This window comes from Triticum aestivum, chromosome 3B, assembly GCF_018294505.1.
Source record: "Triticum aestivum cultivar Chinese Spring chromosome 3B, IWGSC CS RefSeq v2.1, whole genome shotgun sequence".
Lineage (NCBI taxonomy): Eukaryota > Viridiplantae > Streptophyta > Magnoliopsida > Poales > Poaceae > Triticum > Triticum aestivum.
In genome coordinates this window covers 617,331,996-617,358,181 of record NC_057801.1, presented here as the reverse complement: position 1 = coordinate 617,358,181, position 26,186 = coordinate 617,331,996, and the positions used below count along the sequence as shown (strand labels likewise).

Below are 26,186 nucleotides of genomic sequence, written 5' to 3'. Positions count from 1 at the left end.
CAGCTGGGGGTGTGACAAGGTCCACACTATCTTCTCTGCTCTCACCCTAACATACTATGGATGGAACAAAGAGCCTTTCCACGAAAGTGTTAGGTGGCACATGGTCGCGCTTAGCGCCCATGCAGGCGAGGATGTCGGCTGCCTAATTACTGTCTCGAGCGACATGATGGAACTCAAGTCCCTCGAACCGAGTTGATATTTTTAATAAGTCGTTTTGATATGCCGCCATTTTTGGAGCCTTTGCATCGAACTCTCCATTGACATGGGATATTACGAGGTTGGAATCACCGCACACCTCCATGCGTTGTATACCCATGGAGACAGCCATGCGAAGACCATGCAGAAGCGCCTCATATTCTGCTGCATTATTGGAGTCCGTATACATAATCTGTAATACATAGCGGACTGTATCCCTGGTAGGAGATGTTAGAATGACACCAGCCCCCAGTCTGGCCAGCATTTTGGAGCCGTCGAAGTACGTAATCCAATTGGAGTATGAACCATACTCTTTAGGGAGTTTGGCTTCTGTCCATTCAGCGACAAAGTCGGCCAACACCTGGGATTTAATAGCCCGACGTGGCTTGTATATTATTTCGAACGGTAAAAGCTAGATGGCCCATTTAGCTATGCGGCCAGTGGCGTCCCTGTTATTGATAATGCCATTAAGTGGTCCTTCGGATGCCACTGTGATCGAACATTCTTGAAAGTAGTGTCGCAGTTTATGGGATGCCATGAAGACTGTATAGGCTATCTTCTGGTAGCGGGGGTATAGGGATTTGCAAGGTCTAAGGACCTCCGTTACAAATAGACTGGTTTTTGGGTGGGGATTTATGTCCCTCCTCCCCTTGTTCGATGACGAGTACGACACTAACTACTTGGTTAGTTGCCAAAATGTATAATAACATAGGCTCGCCAACACCTGGGGCAGCTAGGATAGGGTTGCTTGCAAGTAGAGCCTTGATTTCTTCAAATCTGGCTGTTGCAGCATTCGTCTGTTCAAAGTTATCAGTGTGTCATAATAGCTTGTAGAGTGGTAATGCTTTTTCTCCCAACTTGGAGATAAAATGGCTTAATGCCGCAACACACCCTGCTAGTTTTTGGACTTGCTATAGGTCTGTTGGTATAGCCACTTATGACAGAGCTCGAATCTTGGCTAGGTTTGCTTCAATTCCTCTATGGGAAACAATAAACCCTAGCAATTTTCTGGTAGGGACTCCGAAGACACATTTTTCCGGATTAAGCTGTATGTCGTATGTCTGGAGGTTATCAAAGGTGAGGCGAAGATCGTCCACCAGTGTTTCGACGTGCTTCATCTTGATGACCACGTCGTCTATGTATGCTTTGACTGTTTTGCCGATTTGTTTTTCCAGGCATGTTTCAATCATACGATGGTAGGTAGCCCCATCATTTTTGAGTACGAAGGGCATAGTATTGAAGCAGAAAGGACCGTAAGGGGTGATGAACACTATTGCGGCCTGATTCGATTCCTTCATCTTAATTTGATGGTATTCAGAATAGGCGTCGAGGAAACACAAAGAATCGTGTCCTACAGTCGCATCAATGATTTGGTCGATGCGGGGTAGTGGAAAAGGGTCTTTAGGGCAAGCCTTGTTGAGGTCTTTGAAATTGATGCACAGGCGCCAGGATTTGTCCTTCTTTGGTACCATGACCAAGTTGGCTAGCCAATCCGGATGTTTGATTTCCCTAATAAACCCGGCTTCTAGCAACTTGGCTAGCTCTTCTCCTATGGCTTGACGCTTGGGTTCGGAGAATCGCCGCAGTGTCTGCTTCACAGGTTTGAATCCCTTGATTATATTGAGACTGTGTTCGGCCAGCCTGCGTGGGATGCCGGGCATGTCTGAAGGGTGCCAGGAGAAAATATCCCAATTCTCTCTCAAGAATGTGCGTAGAGCGGCGTCCACTGCTAGATCCAGCTGTGCTCCTATAGATGATGTCTTGTTAGGGTCCGTCAGGTGCACTTGAAATTTAACTATTTCCTCAGCTGGCTTAAAAGAGGTGGATTTAGATCTCTTATCAAGGATCACATCGTCCATATCCACTGTGGACCATAAATTTGTTAATTCTTCGGCCACTAGGCTTCAGATAACGCCTCGATGGCCAGGGATGCGGTTTTGTTTTCGGCACGGAGGGCTTGTCCGGGTCGCTCGAAATTGTTATGATACCGTTGGGTCCGGGCATTTTGAGCTTCATATACCCGTAATGGGGTATAGCTTGGAAGCATGAGAAAGCATCCCGTCTGAGGATGGCATGATACCCACTATTGAAGGGGACTACATGAAAGAGCAACTCTTCGGATCTGTAGTTTTCAAGTGTGCCGAATACCACATCCAGTTTACTTCTCCCAGAGCATCGTGCTTCTCGACTGGGGATAATGCCTCGAAAGGTGGTATTGCTTTGCTCGATGCGTGATCTATCCATCTGCATTTTGTCGAGCGTGTCTTCATAAATGAGGTTAATCCCACTGTCGCCATCCATGAGCACTTTAGTAAGCCGAAGACCATCCATAATGGAGTTTAGTACTAGGGCAGCGGGTGCTCGGACTGACGGAGCCTTTGGTTCATCATCGGCTGTAAAGGTTATTGTTGTGTCGTTCCATGGGCTCAGTGCGGTAACTTGGTGGACTTCGGCGAGGTCGCGGAGTGCCCTTTTGTGCCGATTATTCGAAGAAAAGGTCTCGAAGACCGTGAGGACGTTAAAGTCGTCCCTCTTTGGAGAGTATTTCTTTGGAGTGGTGGTGAGGATGGCCTCTCCACTTTTTGCTACTTGTCGGAGTACCCAACATGCTCGAAGGCTATGGGTTGGGTCTGTGCGCGGAGTGGCGTGTATCAGACAGGGCTTGTCAGGGAGTTCATCAAGAAAAGACCTATGTCCCGTGAAGGGTTTAATTTTCCTACCCATCAACTGATGGTCGGGTGACCCGCCAGGATGTATCCGTTTAGTCCGGATCACACACTGCTTAAAGGCAGCGGGCTCCAGTTGAGCTTTTTGGGCCCTCCACATGCTTTCCATCGCACGACACTTTTGCACTACATGTGATAGTTCCGTGAAGCTCTGTATGTGGAGACGGCCGAGGGCATTCAATATTCCCTCGTCGGTGCAATTACGATGAAAGACCGAAACTACGTCGTCGTTCGGGCAGTCTTTGATCCTGTTTTTAACAAGCAGGAATCTGTCCCAAAAGTGGTGGACCGTTTCCTGAGGTTGCTGCCGCACATACATTAGGTCGTATATCTGGAGGACCTGAGTTGCTTGGAGAGTATTGATTGTGGTGGGTGGGTGGTTTAAAATTTAGATCCCGTCCCGCATATGCATTTGGGGCTTGAAAGGTCTCCGCGGCGACTGATTCGGGTCCAGGGAGGTCCAGAGGCTCCCGTGATCCTATGCCTGAGCCAGAGTCCGGAGGACATGAAGTCCCGTTTGAAGGGAGAGTATCCGGCTCAGGGGATTTGGAGACCTGAACATACTTGGTCTTCAACATAGGGAGGGAAGTGTCTTCAGCCGTTTCCTTAATGACCGCTACAAGGTGGGTGATCGGCGGGTGATTAATTTCCCTCTGGTCAGGCTTGATACCGATCCGATCATAGTCCTTTGAGACCCCCAGGGCGGTGATGCGGTCCAACAGTTTGTTCAAAGACGAGACATCTGTCGGATCCATCTTTTCCGAGTACACGAGGCCAATGCGAAGACGGTGTTCGGCGGCCGTAGGGGGTGATGTGGGCTTGACAGCCATACAAGCTCCTATGGTGAAACCGCTGAGCTGGAAGGTCTGCCCAGAAGCCAGGCTCCTTCTAGAAGTGATATTGTCGTTGATGACTAGGCGAGCCATATATCACTTTTGTAGACAGCACGGCATAGCTCTCAATGAAAGCACCAATGTCGGTGTCAAAACCGGCAGATCTTGGGTAGGGGTCCCAAGCTGTGTGTCTAAGTATCAATGGTAACATGAGACCAAGGGACACAATGTTTACCCAGGTTCGGGCCCTCTTAAAGGAGGTAAAACCCTACTCCTGCTCTATTATATTCGAAAAGTATGGAGATTACAAGAGTCGATCTACCTCGAGATCGTGGCGACTAAACCCTAGATGTCTAGCCTATGAATATTCCGATGATGATAATGAGGATAGCCTCTACGGACTAACCCCTCCAGTTTATATACACACCGGAGGGGCCTAGGGTTTGTACAAGGTCGGTTCATCAGGGAAGGAAATGATACAGCTGAACTCTAATCTTGTCATTCATGTATGGAGAAGTCCCACCCAGACACGTTGGATGGTCTTCAGCTTGATCTTGTACGGCCCATCCAACCCGACCCATACTCCTGGGTCGGACACCTAAGGACCCCCTGAATCCAGGACTCCCTCACCCGCCGCCAGCCAGCACCCTCGGCGGCTGCCCCCGCTCACGCATCACCCGCTCCCCCGCTGTGGCGCTGCCGCCGGAGCAAGTGGTCCTCCGCGAGGACAGCGATCCGTACAACGCTCCGAGTTGGCACGTCGCCCTACGGGCGTCGGAAGCGGCGGCGGCGGTGGCTGCAAGGGAGGCCGCTGGGATAGCGACTGCAATCCAAGCCGCTGAGGGCATGGCGGCAGAGGAGGCCGCGATGGTGCCGGTGGAGGAGGAGGATGCGGCGCCAGCGGAGGAGGAGCACGCGGCACCGAGGTGATGGAGGAGGAGGAGGACGGCCCTGTCGACTGGGATGACAGCAGCAGCAATGACGACGGTGACGGCGAAGGCGCCATCGTGATGGACCTTCTGGCGGCTAGCGATGACGACTAATGTCGTTTTTTATTTTTCGTTTACATTATGTTGGAGTATGTAAAATCTATGTTGAATGAAAATGCAATGAAAATTTTTACTAACACCGTCAGCGGTGCCGGCGAAGGCGGGCCGGGCCGGCGTGATGGAGCGACAGGGCATCGGTGGCGGAGGGGCATGGGGCCAGGGGGGCCTTAGCGGCGGGGCGGTGGTGGCGGCGGGCGGCGTGGAGTCGGGGGTGGCGGCGGCTGGGTACGGTCGGAGAGAGAGAGAGTGAGGTGGGGGTGGGAGACAGAGAGTGAGGTGGGGGTGGGAGACAGGGTTAGGGTTAGGGTGGGGGCGGGGGCATTAGCAACGTTAGGTCGAATATTGTTTGCCGTCCGCCAGCTGATGGCAAAGTATTTTTGTCGTTCGCTAGCGGACGGCAATGAACTGGCTGATGGCGGAAGCTCTTTGTTGTCTGCTAGCGGATGGCAAAGAGCTGGCTGACGGTGAAGGCGCAGTTTGCCGTCAGCCAGTTCTTTGCCGTCCACTTTCCGTGAGCGGACGACAAAGACCTTCTTTGCCATCTGCTAGCCGACGGCAAAGAACTGGCTGATGGCAAATTCTTTGATTCCAGCCATAAGGCTCGACACCTTGATCTCCATCGTTGCGTCGTGGTCGTCTCGCCAACTATTGCATCTACAACTATTGCTAACTCATAGTGATAAAATAAAACAATTACATGGCGTTTGCATTTCATACAATAAAGAGACAACCATAAGGCTCCTGCTGGTTGCCTGATATCTTACAAAACATGATCATCTCATACAATAACGTATATCACATAATGTCTTGATCGTATCACGCCACAACATACCCTGCAAAAACAAGCTAGACGTCCTCTACTTTGTTGTTGCAAGTTTTACGTGGCTGCTACGGGTTTCTAGCAAGAACCGTTCTTACCTACGGCAAAAACCACAACAGCGATTCGTCAAGTTTGCTATTTTAACCTTCTTCCAGGACCGTCCATAGTCAAATTCGATTCTACTAAAGTAGGAGAAACAGACACCCTCCAGCCACCTTTATGCAAAACTAGTCATGTCAGTCGGTGGAACCGGTCTCATGTGCGTGGATATGTAAGGTTGGTCTGAGCCTCTTCATCCCACAATAGAATCGAGTCAAAATAAGACATTGGTGGTAAGAAGTATGACTCTCACCGCCCACAACTCTTTGTGTTGTACTCATGCATATCATCCACGCATAGACTTGGTTCGGATGCCACTGTTGGGAAATGTTGCATTCAAAAAACAAATCTACGCACACACAATGATCTAGCCATGGAGATTCATAGCAAGGAGGGGGAGAGTGTGTCACGTACCCTCGTAGACCGTAAACAGAAGCGTTTCACAACGCGGTTGATGTAGTCGAACAACTTTCTTCGTGATCGAATCGATCGAGTACCGAACGTACGACACGTTCGAGTTCTGCACACGTTCAGCTTGGTAACTTCCTTGCCTTCTTGATCCAACAAGACGGGTGAATTATTGGATGAGTTTCGGCAGCACGACGACATGGTGATGGTGATGGTGAAGTGATCTTCGCAGGGCTTCGCCTAAGCACTACAAAAATATATGAACGGGGGTGTAAACGGTGAAGGGGGCGCCACACACGGCTAAGAAATTGTTTGTGGTGTGCTAAGCGTCCCCTCCCATATATATATAGGCGGGAGGGAGGGAGGAGCAGCCAAGGGGAAAGGCAGGGGAGGGTGCCCCCCTTTCCTTTCTCCCATGAGAGGGAAAGGCTGGAGGGGCTAGCCCTCCCCCCTTTCTTTTCCTAGGGCTGTTTGGCTAGGGAAAGGGGCGCACCAGCCCCCTGTGGGCTGGTCTGTCCCTCTCTTGGCCCATTAAACCCATATACATGCCGGGGGTGCCCGGAACCCCTTCCGGTGATCCGATTTCTTCCCGATATGTCCCTAAACACTTCTGGTGTCCAAATACCATCGTCCTATATATCAATCTTTACCTCTCGACCATTTCGAGAATCCTCGTCATGTCCGTGATCTGCACTCCGAACCACATTCGGTCACCAAAACTTATAACTTATATAACACTATATCGTTAACGAACGTTAAGCATGCAGACCCTGCGGGTTCGAGAACTATGTAGACATGACCGAGACACCTCTCCGGTCAATAACCAATAGCGGAACCTGGATGTCCATATTGGCTTCTACATATTCTACGAAGATCTTTATCGGTCGAACCATTATGACAACATACATAACTCCCTTTGTCCATCGGTATGCTACTTGCCCGAGATTCGATCGTCGGTATCTCTATACCTAGTTCAATCTCATTACCGGAAAGTCTCTTTACTCGTTCCGTAATACATCACCACATAACTAACTCCTTAGTCATTTGCTTGCAAGCTTATGATGTGTATTACCGAGAGGGGCCAAAGATACCTCTACGAAACTCAGAGTGACAAATCATAATCTTGATCTATGCCAACTCAACAAACACCTTCGGAGATACCTGTAGAGCATCTTTATGATCACCCAGTTACGTTGTGACGTTTGATAGCACACAAGGTATTCCTCTGATATCCGGGAGTTGTGTAATCTCATAGTCGAAGGAATATGTATTTAACATAAATAAAGCAATAGCAATAAACTGGGTGATCAATATGCTAAGCTAACGGATGAGTCATTCTCTTAATGATGTGATCCCGTTATCAAATGGCAACACATGTCTATGGTTAGGAAACCTTAACCATTTTTTATCAACGAGCTAATCTAGTAGAGGCATACTAGGAACACGGTATTTGTTTATGTATTCACACATGTATTTAAGTTTCCGATCAATACAATTCTAGCATGAATAATAAACGTTTATCATGAATAAGGAAATATAAAACAACAACTTTATTATTCTCTAATCTCTTTCATCAGATTGGTCTGATGGGTGAACTGGTTAGGTGCTTAAAACTTACAACCAAAAGGTTAAGGTCTCAAAACCGAGTAAAACACAATAAATAATTGCGAGAGTCCATGTGTCCATTTTGTTTTTGGTTCTTCAGTTGTAAACGAGCTCATGTTCGGATGCCAATTCAAGAAATATAAACGGCCGTCTTTACATATTTCACTGTGGATCATGTATCAATGTATGCATGGGCAGCTTGATTCGTGTCATATTTGATAGGAACGCCCTCTTCTGAGGTGCTGAACACATGATGTATTCAAGCTTCATTTTGTTCGTCGCCGGGCAAATGAGGCAGCTCATAGCACTGCCAAGGAAGCTTTTAACATTCACTAGTTGACCCGTTGCGCCAAATGGCGCAAAGACCTGCTGAAGACATATTGTTGATGAAAATAGTTTCATGCTGCAAGAACCTTCAACTAAAGCCATGTTCGCGATGAAAATAGTTTCCTTTACTAAGGACATGCCATGTATATAAAGTCAATTTAGTTGTGGTCTGCTAAATCCGACAGGCCATGTATATAGAGTCGGTTTAGTTGTGGTCTGCTAAATCCATATGCGCCTTGAAAAAAAAACATGGTTTAATTTGCAGAGCCTCACGTGTTTGAAGTATGAATAAGAACTACGAACTATTTTTGTGCGATTCAAATACATTTCCAGAGTTTTTATTTCTTAGTACATGTTAAGTAACATTTGCCCAGAGAGAGAAGCATACCCCTCTCATTATGATTATTATTAAAAGGTATTGAATTCGAAATAAACAATTTCATTTACTTGAAGCACTTAAAGAAAAAGAACTTAGACATACTTTTATACAATGCTCATTTAACCGTGAAGGACAATGATGAACGAAACTAATATATGAAGTAAATTCATTCAAAGTAGAAAAGGGATCTTACATCAAGTAAGGCATTACAACAAACATGGTGTTATCTTAGTAAAAGAAATTACATCATTAGAAGAGAAAAGGGAAGAAAACCAAACATGAGATTGAGATTAATACATCTAGGAGGAGGTCGTAGACATCACTGTGATCATTTTGCGACCAAATGACAGAGTCCAATTTGAATCCATACAATTTGTAACCCATTTATATGAAAAACTAAGACTTATCTCTTAAAATATATACTTAGATTACATAATCTGTTATGTTATTTGGGTAATATAAAGGCATGTTTTTTAAAAGAAAGCCCACTTAAGATAAAGAGTATGCACAAATACTAACATCAGTTTCTGTACGACAATGGGAAAGTAGATATTCAATACTGGGGTATTGGTAGGTGGAACAAAATGTCCGAAGATACAACAGGAGCATAATAAATAACATTTTGCTTCTGTCTAACTTACGAGCACACCATGTCCTTTATTTGCTCTAGGAATATCACATACTCTTTAGCTATTTTTCTAAGTGCATGCCCATTGATCCGGGTAAGCCGCTTCTTCAATATTGAAGAGAGAAGTTTGATGCTGTCATGCCCACTGTTGAAATTACCATAGCAAGCAAATGCAGGGGACAGGAGGAGAGTTGGGACTGAAAAGAAATTACCATGGTGGCGACTGGATTTACAGGCGGAAGCGACTTGAGGCGGTGGCGGCAAATCCAGATAGCAGCTGCACGAGCATGTGAGCGTCACAAGATGGAAACATCAGACTCATACATACCTGCATTTCTTTATCAGCACTACACATCTCCAGATTTTTTCCAAAATGAGAGTTCAGTAAGCTACCATCTTCAGCCTCCTAATTTATCAGAGAGCAGCATTTGTTAGTTTTGAGAAACCTGAAAAAACAAAGAAACATTAGGCATATTTGAATAATCATGTCAACAAAATGAGTGATATAGATGAAAAAGCAACAAAACGAAATTCAGTAAAAAGAAACGCTGCTATAGTCCTTCAATATGTATTTCTAAAACTGATATATCATCTTCATAACATGTTTATTTTATATCCAAGGCTTGACTGTAGCATAAAATTACACCATGGTAAATCTTGAGAAAGACCAAGCTTCATTCAGGTATAATCGCTTGGTCACAAATTTTAGGAGACGGGAAGACAACGGCCAGCGGTCACGAGATGAATTGTGCCTGGTAGTTCAGAAACACCAATACACCTAAACGGAGGAACTTACTTCATGCCCCTGAGCCGCCGATACTACTTTACCAGTGCCAATGGGCTACACTGGTTCGTGCGTGACGACCGCGTTGGCCCAGTCCTTGATCTTGTCTGCAAATAAAACGATCATCTCAGCCTACACCTTTTAGGTGACAATATATGAAGATGTTAACAAAGCAAATTTCATAATTCATATCAAGAAAAAATATTCTAGAAAGTTGATTAATAGCAAGATCTTGCCCCTGCCAAGCAAATAAAAGTATACCCATCTGTTCATAAGCACATAAACAACTCAGTCAGCTACTACTCACATGAACTAAAAGGATTGTAATTAATAGGATGGACTGCTCATTTGAAGAAATTTATTAACAAATACTTTGGATGGTTCAGGTGAATCTGAAACGACCCTTGTTCTCACCTCATCCTGCGGTCCTGCTCCAACCCCTCGGGCAAAACATCGCACTTTATCCTGCAGGTGATTGTCAGCCTAAGGAAGTAGGCGGCGATCTGTTGGCTTCTCGAAATGCGCTAACCTTTAGCCGTTGCCATGCTTTATAATGGGCTTCAGAGGTCATCTACACAAAGCAAGCACCTCCAAAACATCAGTGGTAGGTTCACGGAGGAAAATAGAAACGGTCTGAAGTCCATAGTCAACAATACAGACCATCTTCCAAGATCATACAAAGGAAGCCACTCCACTACAAACTTTCTTTCCATAGCTACGGATGTGTGTAGAAGAGCCTGGAACAGGGGTCAAACAAGATAAATCAGCCAACCATACAGTTCCAAGGTAGCATCAGGATTAGTATTGATAACTAATCGGGTAATCGTCCAAGAGCGCAATGAACTAAGAGGAGATTTACCAGATTTGAGTGTCGGGGAGCGGAGAGGTGGAAGAGGGAGTTGGAGCCGAGCCGTCCAAGAGCGCAGGCGAGACCACCCCGCCCCAGCACGCTTACCTCCCCCTATCCTTCAATCCTCCCTTCATCTTCTCTCTCCTGCAGGGACAGATCCATGGGGTCGCCCTTTGCGTGCAGGTTCCTAGCGCCGCCGGAGGCGAGCTCATTGCGTCCAGCCGCTGCCACTATGCTCACCGCTTCCGCCGATGGCAAGGAGGAGGAGGCGGGCGAGGAAGGCGGAGCTCGGGCGGAGGTGGGAAGGAGGCGGCTGCGAGCAAGGAGAGGCTGCGGCGGGAGGGAAGGAGGAGCGAGGCCGTGCGGCGGCTGTGGGGATCGGGGGGCATTGGGCAAGGGGGCTAGGGTTTGTCTGGCGGCTAGAATGGGAGTGGGAGTGGGACGATGCGAGGGTAGGATTGGACGCGGAACGCGCGGAGCAGATTGGCCAAAACTTCTTACACGGGGGGACGACGAACCCAGCCAACAAGCACACGGCGCGAGCCCACCCATCATTGGCCAGCGAAAATTGACCGTGAGGTGAAAATTGGGTTTTACTGCTGTGAAGATCCAACGGCTCAAACGCGTCAGAGGGGCAGATCCGACGGCCGACGAAGCTGCAATCGGGGGAGTGTTCTGGAGGGGAGTTGGCTAGCCTCTTCCGAGCTCAATTTTGTTTCTGGTTCTTTGGACTGGATAGAAAGGGCACCTCCGACGCAGGGCGGGCCGTCCCTGATATATGAGGGGCCCACGTGCCAGATAATAAAATGGGGCATTTGTGCATATATAATTGTAAAATTACTTATTGAGAGCGCCTTGGTCACAAATATAGTCTTGTATCAATTTTTTTAACACAGTACAGAGGCAAGTGTTCATATATACGCACATACACACACACCTATGAATGCGCACACGCATATCCTGCCCCTAGGAGCACCTCCGAAAGACTGAGCCGGCATATCATCTTAAGATTTTAAGAAGTCACCGTAAGCTCCTTGTAGTCGATGGGAACGTCTCCTTTCAATGCGAGCAACGCGACTTAAACACTGGTGGGTTGTGATACCACTGTCCTCCTAACCATTCAACAACATGTTGATTCAGTCTTGTAGCATTTGAACATGATTGGCGCGTTCTTCAGTTCTATATTATACTCGTATGATTTAACATATATTCTCACAGTGACTCCACAAGTCCAGCAGCAGAACACTGTAGTTGTGACAAATAATCCTTTTATTCGATATAAATCCTGCTGTGTGCGCACAAATAAATTAACTACGCCAATTGCCAGACCATATGCGCCACAACTATATACACACCACTGTCGGCTCCCATAACCCGGACCGTGAAGGAATGAGATCGATCATCATCAGACGGCGTTCTTAATGGCGGAGCTGTAGCCGTCCTGGTCGTCGTAGAACTTGGACCACAGCATCACCCCTCCGTACTTGCTGGAGCCCTTGAGCGCCGGGAGCACCTGCGACTCCAGGCTCCCCGCCGGTATGAACCCGCTCCCTGCGGCCGCCGGCGCCGCCGGCAGCCCGAGGAAGATGTACTTGGCGTGGACCCCCGACGTCCACTGCTTCCACGAGTCCATGAGGTTGGCCGTGTCCCCCTGCACGTACTGGCACGGCGGGTTGTTGTAGAACTGCACCCACACGTAGTCGAAGAGGCCGGTCTGGAGCGCCTTGCCGACCCACTGGTCCGGGAACGGGCACTGCGGCGCCGCCGACAGGTACACCTCCTTGCTGCCCCCCTTGCCGCCGTAGGCCTTGAGGTGCGCCGCCAGGGCGCCGTAGTAGTCTGGGTTCCCTCCCTCGATGTCGAAGTCGACGCCGTCGAGTACGGCGGCGCCGAGCGGCCGCTTGGGTGAGCTCCCGCCGAGGAAGCTGTCCCAGATGTACTTGGCCAGGTCGGCCGCGTCCTGCTCGGAGTTGAGCGTGTACCCGCCGGCGCCCCCGCCGATGGAGAGCATGACCTTGACGCCCTTGGACTGGCAGAGGTTGATGTCGGCGGTGAGGTTGGTGCAGGCGTTGGAGTAGGGGTCGCAGTGGCCCGCCAGGTTGAGCTGCGGGGTCTCCTGGGCCGACCCGAAGCTGCAGAGGAAGGCGATGTTGACGAAGGCGTAGTTGCCGGTGCTGCAGGTCTCGGCCAGGGTGCCCTCGTTGCCGTTCTGGCCCCAGTAGATGGCGATGCTGCCGCCGTGGCTCCGTGGCGCCGAGGAGAAGAGGAAGATGGCGGCCAAGAGGCAGGACATGGAGAAGGAGCTGCTGGCTTTAGCCGGAATGGCCATTGTTGGCAGGCTCTTTTGCTCACAAGGCAGAGGGCTTGCTTCTTGCTTTGGATATGGAATGCTGCTGCGACCTGCGTGCTTTATACTCCGGTGATCCGATCTCGTTAGGAATTTGGGCGTGCCCTCGAGGTAACGCTGGAGCCATATCTTTGTTTGTTTAAGATTCTAAACATTCTCAACACGTCGTTCGGCCCCGATCTTGTTTTTTGGAGTTGCATGCATCTCCATCTGCTACGGCACGTTGCTAATTTTAACTGCATGTTTGAGATGCTCGTTCAAACTCTGTACTGACTTGTTCATATCTCAGTCCTATGTCCTCTCGATCTGTTATGTTACGGGCTTACGGCACAATTCAGTTCATTGTTTTTGTGCTGAACTTTTTTTTGAATGTAGCTAGGTCTCAGTCGACTGAGACTTAATCAAGTTTTAGTTAAATGATATAGTATGTAAAACAAAAAAGAAAATCTGAAAAAAAAATTATGAATCTTCATGCAAGATTAAAGAAATATAAATCGACTGAGACATAACAAAGTCTCAGTCGACTGAGACTTAGCAAAACCGTTTTATAAGAAAAGTTAAAATTTTGAGTCCAGTTAATTTAGAAGATCACCCTGATAGAGTAAGGTGCACAACATATTTATGGTCTTTTTTGGCCAGAAATTTGTAGTCCAACACTCGGTCCTCACATGCGGTTTAAATGTGGATCAAAACTTGGCAGGTGTTTTTTATTTAATACTCATTTCGTTTCAAAATAAATGACTTAATTTTGTACTACTAACTTTAATACAAAATTAATATAAAATTTGGTCATCTATTTTAGAACGGAAGGAATATATGTGTCTGAGTTTCCCACGTACCGACACACACGACGTCAACTGTCGTGAGCAGGGACACATGTCCATGTGTTTGCCGAGTGCCCGACTCTTTGTTGTGCTTTCTAGTCTGCACTTGGCAAAGGCAAGCCCATGGTGAGTGTTAGCTTTGTGCTGAGTGTTTTTCTGCTGCGCTCAGTTTTAGAGCATCTCCAGCCGCGTCCCCAATAGACCCCCTCAACGCGTTTTTTAGCGCCGGCGATTGAAAATCGGCCTAGTCGCGCCCCAGAATCTCATTTAGCGTCGGTTTGGGCCGAAATAATAGCCGGCGACCCCGAGCCGAACTCAAGCGCCCGGGGTTGCCTGGGGGCGCTGGCAGAAGCGAAAAGGGATGGGGGGGCGCTCTGTCGGCGAGAGGAGGCCCTTTGCCCGCCGTTTCCTCCCGCTTTTCTCCTCTGTTTCCTTTTCATTCTCCATTCCTCCCGCCAATCTCCTCCTCCTTCCCTCCAAGCCGGCCGCCATGCCGCCGAAGAAGTACGTGGCCCCTCGCGCCGCGACGGATACTACCGCAGCCGCCACCCAGCCGAAGCAGAGGAAGCAGAGGGTGCCGCCGTCCAAACCCCCGGGCATGTCTAACGCCGACTGGAAGGCGGAAGTTCAGCGCCAGGAGGTTGTCACCACCGACCGACGGACCAGGGCAAACGCCAAGAAGGCCCGGGACAGGGCGATGCTCGTGGCTGCGGCGGTGGCGGAGCGCTCGGCCGAACAAACTGAGGCGGTTTGCGCGGGAATGATGAATCCGCCCAACGGCCATGGCCCGTACGTGTCTTAGAGCCAGCAAAGTGTCGGATCTTCGGCCGGCTTCTCGTTGTCGCCACAACCCTGGGGTTGCACGCCGACGGCGACGCGCATAGCGGGTTCAACCCCAACATCACCTTCCCCCATGGTCACCCGGCCCAGCGCACGCTGTCGGTGTCAAAACCGGCGGATCTCGGGTAGGGGGGTCCCGATCTGTGTGTCTTAGGCTGATGGTAACAGAAAGCAAGGGACACAATGTTTACCCAGGTTCGGGCCCTCTCGATGGAGGTAAAACCCTACTTCCTGCTTGATTAATATTGAAGATATGAGTAGTACAAGAGTAGATCTACCATGAGATCATAGAGGCTAAACCCTAAGAGCTAGCCTATGATGGTATGATTGTAATTGTGATCGGCCTTCTAAGGACCATCCTCTCCGGTTTATATAGACACCGGAGAGGGCTAGGGTTTACATGGAGTCGGTTACAAGGAAGGAAATATAATATCCAGATCACCAAGCTTGTCTTCCACGCAAAGGAGAGTCTCATCCGGACATGGGCCGAAGTCTTGAGTCTTGTATCTTCACGCTTCAATAATCCGGATGATATATACAGTCCGGTTGTCCGGATACCCCCTAATCCAGGACTCCCTCAGTAGCCCCTGAACCAGGCTTCAATGACGATGAGTCCGGCGCGCAGTCTTGTCTTTGGCATTGCAAGGTGGATTCCTTCTCCGAATACTCCAATGTACCTATCACGACAAACAGTGTTCGGCATCTCATCAATGTTGTACTCCTCGACTTCAGTGCCTCAATAATGACCATTTCCACGTGTCGAGCGAATGCGAGGAGTCGAGGCATTTTTTTCATTTGACACCCTCAATCCTTCGGGCTAACCGTCTATTTGAAGAGACGGGGATTCCCAGATCCAAACCTCACTCTCCCTCCTCGAGCAAGCATCCAACAGAGCGCCCCGAAAAAACCATTCCAACATGACCGGTCGTCGCAACTCTTCTGCTCGCTCCCCTTGTCCCAAGTCGGGGGACTGGGGAGAGTGTCCGGTTTCTCATAGCCGCTTGATAAAGTTACAAACCCAAGGGCTTCTCTCACCGGCGTTCATGGTCCCCGTCCGAGCCAAAATAGCCACCTATGACGGCGGAGAACAAGTGGAGAGATCCCCTAATCCGTCTCCAGAGGAGCGAATATGCCTCATTCAGCATCTATTAAGGGGCGTCGGGTTTCCTATTCATCCATTCTTTCGTGGGCTCCTGGAGTTCTATGGCCTCTAGTTGCACAACTTTACCCCAGCCTCCGTACTACATATAGCAGGGTATGTCGCCCTTTGTGAGCTATTTCTAGGCTGCGAGGCTCATTTTGGTTTGTGGAAGAAGTTGTTCTGCCTTGTCCCCCGCAACCAGGGAGAGTCCCTATGTCAAGTGGGCGGGGCTGAAGTATGGCGTATCGCTGAGACCGGATACCTATCCGGCACTCCCAAGAAGGCACCCGAGAACTGGGCTTCAGAGTGGTTTTATATTGACGATGCTCCCCTTCTGGATCCAGTCCGGACAGGACTCCCCAAGTTCAGTAACGCCCCGCCGAGGGCACGCCTAAGCTGGCGCCCCCGAGGCCCCCAAGAAGAGGATACCAGGGAAATACATTTCCTGATGAACAGGATAAAGTTACTGGCCAAATCCGGACTGATGATAGTCGAGGTCATGGCAATATGCATAATACAGGGAGTGCAGCCCCTCCAATACCGGGGCAATCCCATGTGGCATTTCAACGGGACAGACGATGCCACCCGTTGTGGCCGTAAGGGTTCGGACTCCGCCATCGCTCTGGCAAGGATATTGTCCGACCTATACAATGGAGAAGAGGAAGACTTCCTCCATATCAAACCGCGGGACGGATTCTCCATGTATAATCCCCCAAACTAGGTAAGTCGTCATTTATTTTCTCGCTTCACTTATTGTGGCGTTCTTTGCTAAGGTTACATGCCTTGATATTTACGAGCAGGAACTGAGGAGGGCCGTAGAAGGAATCTCTAGCCCTTCCCCGCAGCCAGAGGACCCCGAAAGGGCCCTGGATCCAGGACTTGAAGAAGACCCGGACGCGGCCGTGGAGCTTGTCGACGGGATATTTTATCGGGCGAGCCGTGACGGCGCCCCAGTGGCTATTACTGCCGATTATCCCGGACTGCTACCTTCATCGCGTGTAAGCCAACCGAAGACTCGATCCTCCGAAGAGGACTCTTTCCTGATGTCACGCCTTATCCCTGAAGCGTCGTCTTTTTGCAGAGGCGACGTTCGGAGCGCAGGGCCGAGCCCCTAGGGACCCATCAGCCACAAGCGTCCGGATTGGGTAGGCTCAAGAGGAAGGCGATTAGGGCCGACACGCCTCTACAGAGGTAAGGAAACAACCTGTCATGTAATTATTGTTATTTGAAGTATAACAGCGCCCTTTACATCCTGGCAGGTAGAGGAGTATCCGGACTATATCCGGAGATCCTGCCAACCACGCCTCCACCAGTCGGGCTCCAAAACCGACTTCGAGAGAGGAGGCGGACGTAGGTCCAATGCCGCATAGTCCTCCAACAGAGGATGCAGACATGCTCTCTGCCATGAATTCCGAAGTAGAGAGCGCCATGAATCACCGACGTTGACGGGCCGTGCTCCGCAACAACATCTTTTCCGAAGAGGCATTCAATGCTTTCCATTCGGGAGACGCATACATCCGAGCTTCTCAAGGCGGACTCGCCCGAGCGACGGACCAGTATACCAAAGATATACGGGTAAGAAAGTTTGATAAGCATGTATAGCAGTAGCCCCTGAGACTTGAAACGGTTGGCACAACAATTTTAAGTATCAATTTATGCGCAGGTTCTTGTAGATAAGAATGAGCAATTGCCTCGGGAGCTAGAGGAGTGCAAGACCCAACTGAGGGCCACAGTTGCCAAGCTAGAGGAATCCCAGAAGGCCTCATATGGTAACATTTATCTCAATTGTACGAAAATGTATCAGTTAGCAACTGGCTGGTATGACAAATTTAATAGAAAATTCTGCAGATAACCCCGGAGTAAATCCGGAGGGCGGGAGGGATGACGAGTCGCATCTCCAGAGGCAACTAAAAGCCGGCGAGCGCATTCTTACGCAAGTTAAGCAGGACAAGAATACTCTCCAAGATGCCAATGTTCGGCTGGACGTGGAATTGAAAGACGTCCGTGCACAGCTGGCGGACTCCGTGAAGGAGAACAAAAGGCTTCGCCGCGGCATTTATGGTAAGTGCCTAGATGAACTATAGCATAGTTTGGCGAGGAAGTATATCGAAAGAGTTTTGCTTGTAGGAATGCTGACCGGTCGCCCTGAGGAGGAGATGCCCGCATCTGCGGGCGATTTACTGCAAGACCTCTCGCAGCTGCACGAGCGAGCTCGGCAGGCAATGCAGGGCGTAGTGCAGGCCTTGTGGCCATCAAGCTTCCTGCCGAATGGCATGGGGGAGCTTGTGGACATGCTTCAAGGAGCACGGCGGCGCTTCCGGCTATGGAAGATTTCAGCCTGCCGGCAGGGTGCAAGGGAAGCATGGGCTATGGTGAAGACGCGCTACACCAAGCTGGACCCGAACCATATGGCCGAAGTCGGACCGGCAGGGCCAGATGGGCAAGAAATTCCCGTGAGTCTGGTATATGACCAGGTGGCTTTAGCCGCGAAGTATTCTCAACAGGATTGTAAGCTAGATAGCCTGTTGGATGGTATAGAGGAGGAATATGGTCAGTCCAAGTGACTATGTAATTCAATGGACATAAGTAGCCCCTAGCCGGATTAAAATCATTTGTCATGGCGGACCTTTTCGCTTCAGCCCCCGGATCCTATAGTCCGGGGTGTGTCCGAATACCCGCTCGGTTATACAAAACCGGAGTATGCGTGGAAACCAGGCGTAGGGGTCATAAGTGCTTGAACAGACAAGTACCCAACTAGTTATGTTATATTACATGGATAGTAAGAAACATCTTCTAGGGAGAATAGTTCCGTTAAGGGTTCCTTTCCCTGGGTAGGCATGCGACAAGGCACATGTCCGAACTGCGAACCATGGCACAGGATACAAAACTTCTAGGGATTTGTGTTATAATAAACAAAGACATCTTTTGTTCGCCGACCGAATATTCTCTTAAGGAAACTAGCTTTCGGCTTCACCCAGTCTGAGGTACACATCCGGCTGAATCGGCAGTAACAATCGCAGAGGTGCTCCCCTTATGCCCTAGCCGAATTAACGGGAACGTAGGGCATAAACACAGGAGCCAGGCAACCCAGCTTGGCCACGTCTTAAGTCATATCGATGCATATAATGGTGAAGAAAAGGCACACATGGAAAATACATGTGTGATGGGCAAAAAAGCCTTTTAGAGTAAGTTATGTTTAGCTTCCGTATAGGAAGCCCCCAGGTATTGCTTACACACATAGTGCGGTCGAAATAATCCGGGAGTCCGCACTATATTAAATACTTTGTGTGAAGAGAAAAAGATCGAGAAAGGAAAAAGGGGTGGGGAATAATAAAAAAAGGGGAGGTAAGGAGAAAAACACTGAGTTCGGCACTAGGCGTAGAATCTCCGGAGTCTAGCCGCGTTCCATGGGTTCGGCTCGAGTCTGTTATCGGACGCATTACGTAAGCGGTACGCTCCTCCGATGAGAACTTTGTCAATGCCGAAGGGACCTTCCCATTTGGGTTTGAGCTTGTCCTTCTTCTTCTCCGGTAAGCGTAGGACGAGCTCGCCAATATTATAAGTTTTGGCCCGCACTTCTCTGCTTTGGTATCGTCGAGCCTGTTGCTGATAGAATGCGGAACGGGCCTTAGTGACATCGCGCTCCTCCTCAGGGCATCCAAGTTATCCTACCGATCTAACTCGGCTTCCTTCTCTTCATACATGTGTAGACGTGGCGAATCATGTATTATGTCGCAAGGTAGTACTGCTTCCGCACCGTACACCATAAAAATGGTGTGTATCTGGTGGTGCGATTCAGCGTGGTCCGCCGCCCCCAGAGCACGGAGTCGAGCTCCTTGACCCAATGAGTATCCGACTCTGTCAAGGATCGCACTAGTCTGGGTTTGATGCCGCTCATGATGAGACCGTTTGCCCGTTCGACCTGGCCATTTATTTGAGGATGGTAGACAGAAGCATAGTCGAGCTTAGTGCCCATTTTGCCGCACCAAGCTTTCACTTCATCGGCTGTGAATTTTGAGCCATTATCGGTGATGATGCTGTGGGGGACACCATATCGGTGTACGACCCCGGATATGAAGTCTATTACTGGTCCGGATTCGGCCGTTTTCACTGGTTTGGCTTCTATCTATTTGGTGAACTTGTCTACCATGAACAATAAGTTATTTTTCTTGTGGCTTCCCCCTTTAAGGGGTCCAACCATATCCAGCCCCCAGACCGCGAAGGGCCAAGTTATGGGGATTGTTTGGAGAGCGGTAGGGGGCATATAACTCTGATTGGCAAAGAGCTAGAAATCGACGCAGTGTTGGATAAGGTCCTGTGCGTCTGCTCGGGTCGTCAGCCAATAGAAACCTGTACGGAAGGCTTTGCTGACTAGTGCTCGAGCCGCGGCATGGTGCCCGCCCAGTCCGGCATGGATTTCAGCCAAGAGCTACCGCCCTTCCTCTTCGGAGATGCACCTTTGGAGCACTCCGGTCGCACTTTTCTTATAGAGTTCCCCTTCATGGACTTTGTAAGCTTTAGAACGCCAGACGATGCAACGTGCTTCATTTTGGTCTTCGGGGAGCTCCTGCCTATTTAGGTAGGCCAAGAAAGGCTCGGTCCACGGGGCGATGACAGCCATTATTTCGTGGACTGACGATGTTATTTCGGTGGTAGAGCCTCCGATTATGTCTGATAGTTCGGAATCTGGGGATGTATTCGGATCCGTGCTGGTATTGCCGGACTCCCCTTCCCATACCACGGATGGCTTGAACAACCTTTCCAGGAATATGTTAGGTGGGACAGGGTCGCGTTTAGCGCTGATGCAAGCAAGGACATCTGCCGCTTGATTGTTTTCTCGAGCCACATGGTGAAATTCGAGCCCCTCGAACCGAGCTGACATTTTAAGGACGACATTACGGTAGGCCGCCATTTTTGGATCCTTGGCATCAAAGTCTCCGTTTATTTGGGATATTGCTAGGTTTGAATCCTCGTGCACCTCTAGGCATTGAATGCCCATAGAGACTGCCATCCGAAGACCGTGCAACAAAGCCTCATATTCGGCTGCATTGTTGGAGTCTATGTATAATATTTGGAGGATGCACTGGACCGTGTCTCCGGTGGGAGACGTCAGGACTACACCTGCTCCCAATCCGGCCAGCATTTTAGAGCCGTCGAAGTGCATGATCCAGTTAGAGTACGTGTCGTACTCTTTAGGGAGTTCGGCTTCCGTCCATTCGGCGACGAAGTCAGCTAATACTTGCGACTTGATAGCCCGCCGAGGCTTGTATATTATGTCGAACGGAAGGAGCTTGATGGCCCATTTAGCGATCCGACCCGTGGCATCGCGGTTATTTATTATATCGTTTAGTGGTAATTCGGAGGCCACCGTAATCGAACACTCTTGAAAGTAGTGTCGTAGCTTTCGGGATGCCATGAAGACCGCGTATGCTATTTTTTGATAGTGTGGGTATCGGGATTTGCATGGGATGAGGACCATGGATACGTAATAAACCGGCTTCTGTAGCGGGAATTTGTATCCGTCAACCTCTCGTTCAACGACGAGTACTGCGCTTACAACTTGGTGTGTTGCAGCTATGTACAGCAGCATAGGTTCGCCGATATTTGGCGCTGTTAGGACTGGATTATTGGCCAATAAGGTCTTTATTTCATCGAGTCCGGCCGCGGCTGCATCTGTCCACACGAAGTGTTCGGTGCACCTAAGAAGGCGGTAAAGAGGCAATGCCTTTTCTCCTAACCTGGAGATAAAGCGGCTCAAAGCAGCCACGCATCCAGCTAGTTTCTGGATGTGTTTGAGGTCCGTTGGTATAGCCAACTGCAACAAAGCTCGGTTTTTTGCCGGATTAGCTTCAATTCCTCTATTGGAAACGATGAAGCCCAGCAATTTTCCAGAGGGGACGCCGAAAACGCATTTCTCTGGATTCAGCTTGATGTCGTATGTTCGGAGGTTGTCGAACGTAAGCCTCAAGTCATCTGTTAGGGTTTCGACGTGTCTTGTTTTTATGACTACGTCGTCCACGTATGCCTCCACTGTTTTGCCGATTTGCTTTTCCAGGCATGTTTGAATCATGTGTTGGTAGGTTGCGCCGGCATTCTTAAGCCCGAAAGGCATAGTGTTGAAGCAGAAAGGGCCATATGGCGTTATAAAAGCTGTTGCAGCTTGGTCGGATTCTGCCATCTTTATTTGATGGTATCCAGAGTAAGCGTCGAGGAAACACAGCGAGTCGTGTCCTGTTGTGGCATCGATGATTTGATCGATGCGAGGGAGGGGAAAGGGATCCTTGGGGCAAGCCTTGTTAAGGTCTTTGAAGTCGACACACAGGTGCCAGGATTTGTCCTTCTTTGGTACCATTACCAAGTTCACCAGCCAATCCAGATGTTTGATATCTCTGATGAATCCGGCCTCAAGTAGCTTGGCTAGCTCCTCCCCCATGGCTTGCCGTTTGGGCTCTGAAAATTGCCTTAGGGTCTGTTTGACAGGTTTGTATCCCTTTGGTATGTTAAGTCTATGTTCGGCCAATTCGCGTGGGATGTCCGGCATGTCCGATGGGTGCCAGGCGAAAATGTCCCAATTCTCGCGTAAGAAGTCTCGCAGTGCGGCGTCCATAGCGGGGCTCAACTGTGTCCCGATGGAAGCTGTCTTCGTGGGGTCCGTTGGGTGGACTTGGAATTTGACTATCTCATCTGCGGGTTTAAATGAGGTGGACTTGGGTCTTTTGTCGAGTATCACGTCGTCCCTGTCCACGACGGCACGCAGCGTTGTTAATTCTTCTGCTGCTAGGGCTTCGGACAGTGCTTCCAAGGCTAGTGCTGCGGTTTTGTTTTCGGCGCAGAGTGCGACGTCCGGATCACTAGCTAGAGTGATGATTCCATTGGGTCCGGGCATTTTAAGCTTCATGTACCCGTAATGGGGTATAGCTTGAAAGCTTGCAAACGCATCCCGCCCTAGAAGGGCGTGGTATCCGCTGCTGAAAGGAGCCACTTGGAATGTGATTTCTTCGGACCTGTAATTCTCTGGGGTGCCGAATACCACATCAAGTGTGATTTTTCCCGCACACCGTGCCTCCCAACTGGGGATAATTCCCGTGAAGGTTGTGCCGCTTTGTTCAATGCAACTTTTATCAATTTCCATCTTCTTGAGTGTTTCTTCATAAATCAGGTTTAATCCGCTTCCGCCGTCCATGAGTACTTTAGTGAGCCGAAAGTCGTCCACTATTGGACTAAGGACCAAAGCGGCTGGTGCCCGGATGGTCTGGAATTGGGGTTCGTCACTGGCATTGAAAGTTATAGCAGTGTCGTTCCACGGATTTATTTTTGCCACATGGCAGATTTTAGCAGAGCTTCGATGAGCTCGCTTGCGCCTATTGTTTGAGGCGAAGGTCTCGAAGACTGTTAGTACGTATTGTGTTCCTTGGCGGGATGTTGTTCTGCTTTATGGCTCTCGAGGAGATCCTCGCCACTTTTAGCTACCTGTCGGAGCATCCAACATGCCCTAAGGCTATGGGTTGGTGTTGCATCCGGCATACTGTGAAGCTTACATGGCCCATTGAGCCATTCTTCCAATACGGTTCCACGCCCTGGGGCGGGCTTTGGTTTCTCGGGAATTGAATTGGTCGACTTACGAGAGTTCGGCCGTTTAGTTCGGACAAAGGTTCTGGTGAGGGTCGTACTATCCCAAAATTCTGTTTGGGTCTTCCAGGCGCTTTCAATCGCACAGTACTTCTGTATTATGGTTGCCAAGTCCGCAAAGTGTACTATCTCCCGGCGACTTATGGCATTAAGGAGTCCTTTGTTCGTGCAGTTTTTGCAGAAAAGCAAGACTACGTCCTCCTTGTGGTAGTCCTCGACCTTGTTAAGCACAAGGAGGAATCTGGCCCAGTAACGGTGTACCGTCTCTAGGGGCTCTTGCCTGATGCGGGAGAGACGGTTTAAGTCCGAGCGAGTGTCATTGGCTGAGTCCAAATTTTTATCGGATCTGACACCCGGGGGCACAGAAGGTTCCGAGCCCGACAGTTCGGGGTCCGGAGTATCACCCAATCTCTTCGGCCCGATGCCCGATTCTAAGTCCGGGACTCGGGTCATGTCTTCCTTTGAGTAGGTGTTCGGCTTACTGAGTTCGGTGATCCGGACATAATTCGTCCTCAAAGTTGAGGGGCGACCCGTGTGTGGTTCCTCCACTACCGCTATCTCATGGGTGGCCGGCGGGGATCTAATGTCCCTCTGGTCGGGTTTAAGCCCAATCCAGTCATAGTCCATAGCAACTCCAAAGCGGTGATGCAATCCAAGAGCTCATTAAGAGAGGAGAGCTCTATTGGATCCATCTGTTCGGCAAGCTCCGAATTGATGCGAAGGTTATGCGTGATGACCCGAGAGGCCATCGTTGGCGCGACAGCCAATGGGGCGGCCATAATGAAGCCGCCAAGTCAGAGAATCTGGCCTACAGCCAGCGCTCCTCCAAAGATGATGTCGTCCTTGAAAACGAGACGAGCCATCAAGCCTTGCGGCGACGACACAGAGGAACTCTCAATGAAAGCACCAATGTCGGTGTCAAAACCGGCGGATCTCGGGTAGGGGGTCCTGATCTGTGCGTCTTAGGCTGATGGTAATAGGAAGCAAGGGACACAATGTTTACCCAGGTTCGGGCCCTCTCGATGGAGGTAAAACCCTACTTCCTGCTTGATTAATATTGAAGATATGAGTAGTACAAGAGTAGATCTACCACGAGATCGTAGAGGCTAAACCCTAAGAGCTAGCCTATGATGGTATGATTGTAATTGTGATCGGCCTTCTAAGGACCATCCTCTCCGGTTTATATAGACACCGGAGAGGGCTAGGGTTTACATGGAGTCGGTTACAAGGAAGGAAATATAATATCCGGATCGCCAAGCTTGTCTTCCACACAAAGGAGAGTCCCAACCGAACATGGGCCGAAGTCTTGAGTCTTGTATCTTCACGCTTCAATAGTCCGGACGATATATACAGTCCGGCAGTCCGGATACCCCCTAATCCAGGACTCCCTCACATGCCCTCGCCCGCCTTCGCCGGCGTGTAGTATCCTCCGTACAGCTACTCGCCGCCGACCTACGCAGCCTCCCCGACACCACCTCTCTGCCGTTGCGCGCTGCTCTTCTCATAAGCCTCCTCGTCGCATCTCGACGACACCGACGCGATGGAGGCCGACATGGAAGCCATCGTCACGATCGGCTCGGCCGCCGCCGCCTCCCCCGGGTTCACTGCCCAAGACGACACAATGGACCTCAACAGTGACATGGACGGCGAGCTCGAATACGACGAGGAAGAGCCAGAGGATAAGGAGGAGGAGGAGGCGCCTGCTCCGGCGAGGAAAAGGAAGAAGAAGAAGCATGTAGCCAGGACCGGCGAGCCGCGCATCAAGTGGGCGTCCAATGAGGACGAGTGCCTCGCCGAAGTGTGGAAAGTTGTCTGTCTCGACCCGATCACCGACACGAACCAGAGCGTCGACACGTATTGGGATCACATCAAGGCCGAGTTCGACGAGCGCAAGCTCATCGACCCCTACTTCAAAGGCGTATACATGCAGCGCGGGTCAAAAGCAATGGCGAACCATTGGGGGCTCATCCAAATGGCGTGCAACAAATGGCATGGGATCGTGAGGAGATCGCAGCTCGCCCGGAGAGTGGCGCCGGCATCGAGGATCAGGTATGGCACGCCGGTCTCTCCCTTTTCTTTTTGCTGTGTGCGAGCTGATGACCCACAAGTGTAGGGTATCTATTGTAGTCCTTTTGATAATTAAGAGTGTCGAACCCAACGAGGAGCAGCAGGAAATGACAAGCGGTTTTCAGTAAGGTTTTCTCTGCAAGCACTGAGATTATCGGTAACAGATAGTTTTGTGATAAGGTAATTCGTAACGGTTAACAAGTAATGAAAGTAAATAAGGTGCAGCAAGGTGGCCCAATCCTTTTTGTAGCAAAGGACAAGCCTGGACGAGTTCTTATATAGAGAAAAGCGCTCCCGAGAACACATGGGAATTATCGTCAAGCTAGTTTTTCTCACGCTCATATGATTTGTGTTCGTTACTTTGATAATTTGGTATGTGGGTGGACAAGTGCTTGGGTACTACCCTTTCTTGGACAAGCATCCCACTTATGATTAACCCCTATTGCAAGCATCCACAACTACAAAGGAAGTATTAAGGTAAACCTAACCATAGCATGAAACATATGGATCCAAATCAGCCCCTTACAAAGCAACTCATAAACTAGGGTTTAAGCTTCTGTCACTCTAGCAACCCATCATCTACTTATTACTTCCCAATGCCTTCCTCTAGGCCCAAACAATGGTGAAGTGTCATG

At 49.7% G+C, this 26,186-nt stretch overlaps 1 protein-coding gene and 1 long non-coding RNA gene across 2 annotated transcripts; both read right to left on the bottom strand.

The window, feature by feature from the left end:
• Positions 1-9,864: 9,864 nt before the first annotated feature.
• Positions 9,865-10,559, bottom strand: LOC123065872 (uncharacterized). The gene is made up of 3 exons (XR_006431156.1): positions 10,514-10,559; positions 10,268-10,424; positions 9,865-9,960 (listed from the first exon to the last, which is right to left on the bottom strand). It is a non-coding gene; the product is annotated as an uncharacterized lncRNA (long non-coding RNA).
• Positions 10,560-11,942: 1,383 nt separating this feature from the next.
• Positions 11,943-13,034, bottom strand: LOC123065871 (acidic endochitinase-like). The gene has a single exon (XM_044489074.1). The coding sequence runs from the start codon at positions 13,030-13,032 to the stop codon at positions 12,109-12,111; it is 924 nt and encodes a 307-aa protein (XP_044345009.1). The 5' UTR covers positions 13,033-13,034; the 3' UTR covers positions 11,943-12,108.
• Positions 13,035-26,186: the final 13,152 nt, after the last annotated feature.

What these genes read in the sequence shown, in the direction of transcription:
- LOC123065871 (XM_044489074.1), bottom strand. Translation starts at nt 13,032, where the DNA reads ATGGCCATTCCGGCTAAAGCCAGCAGCTCCTTCTCCATGTCCTGCCTC.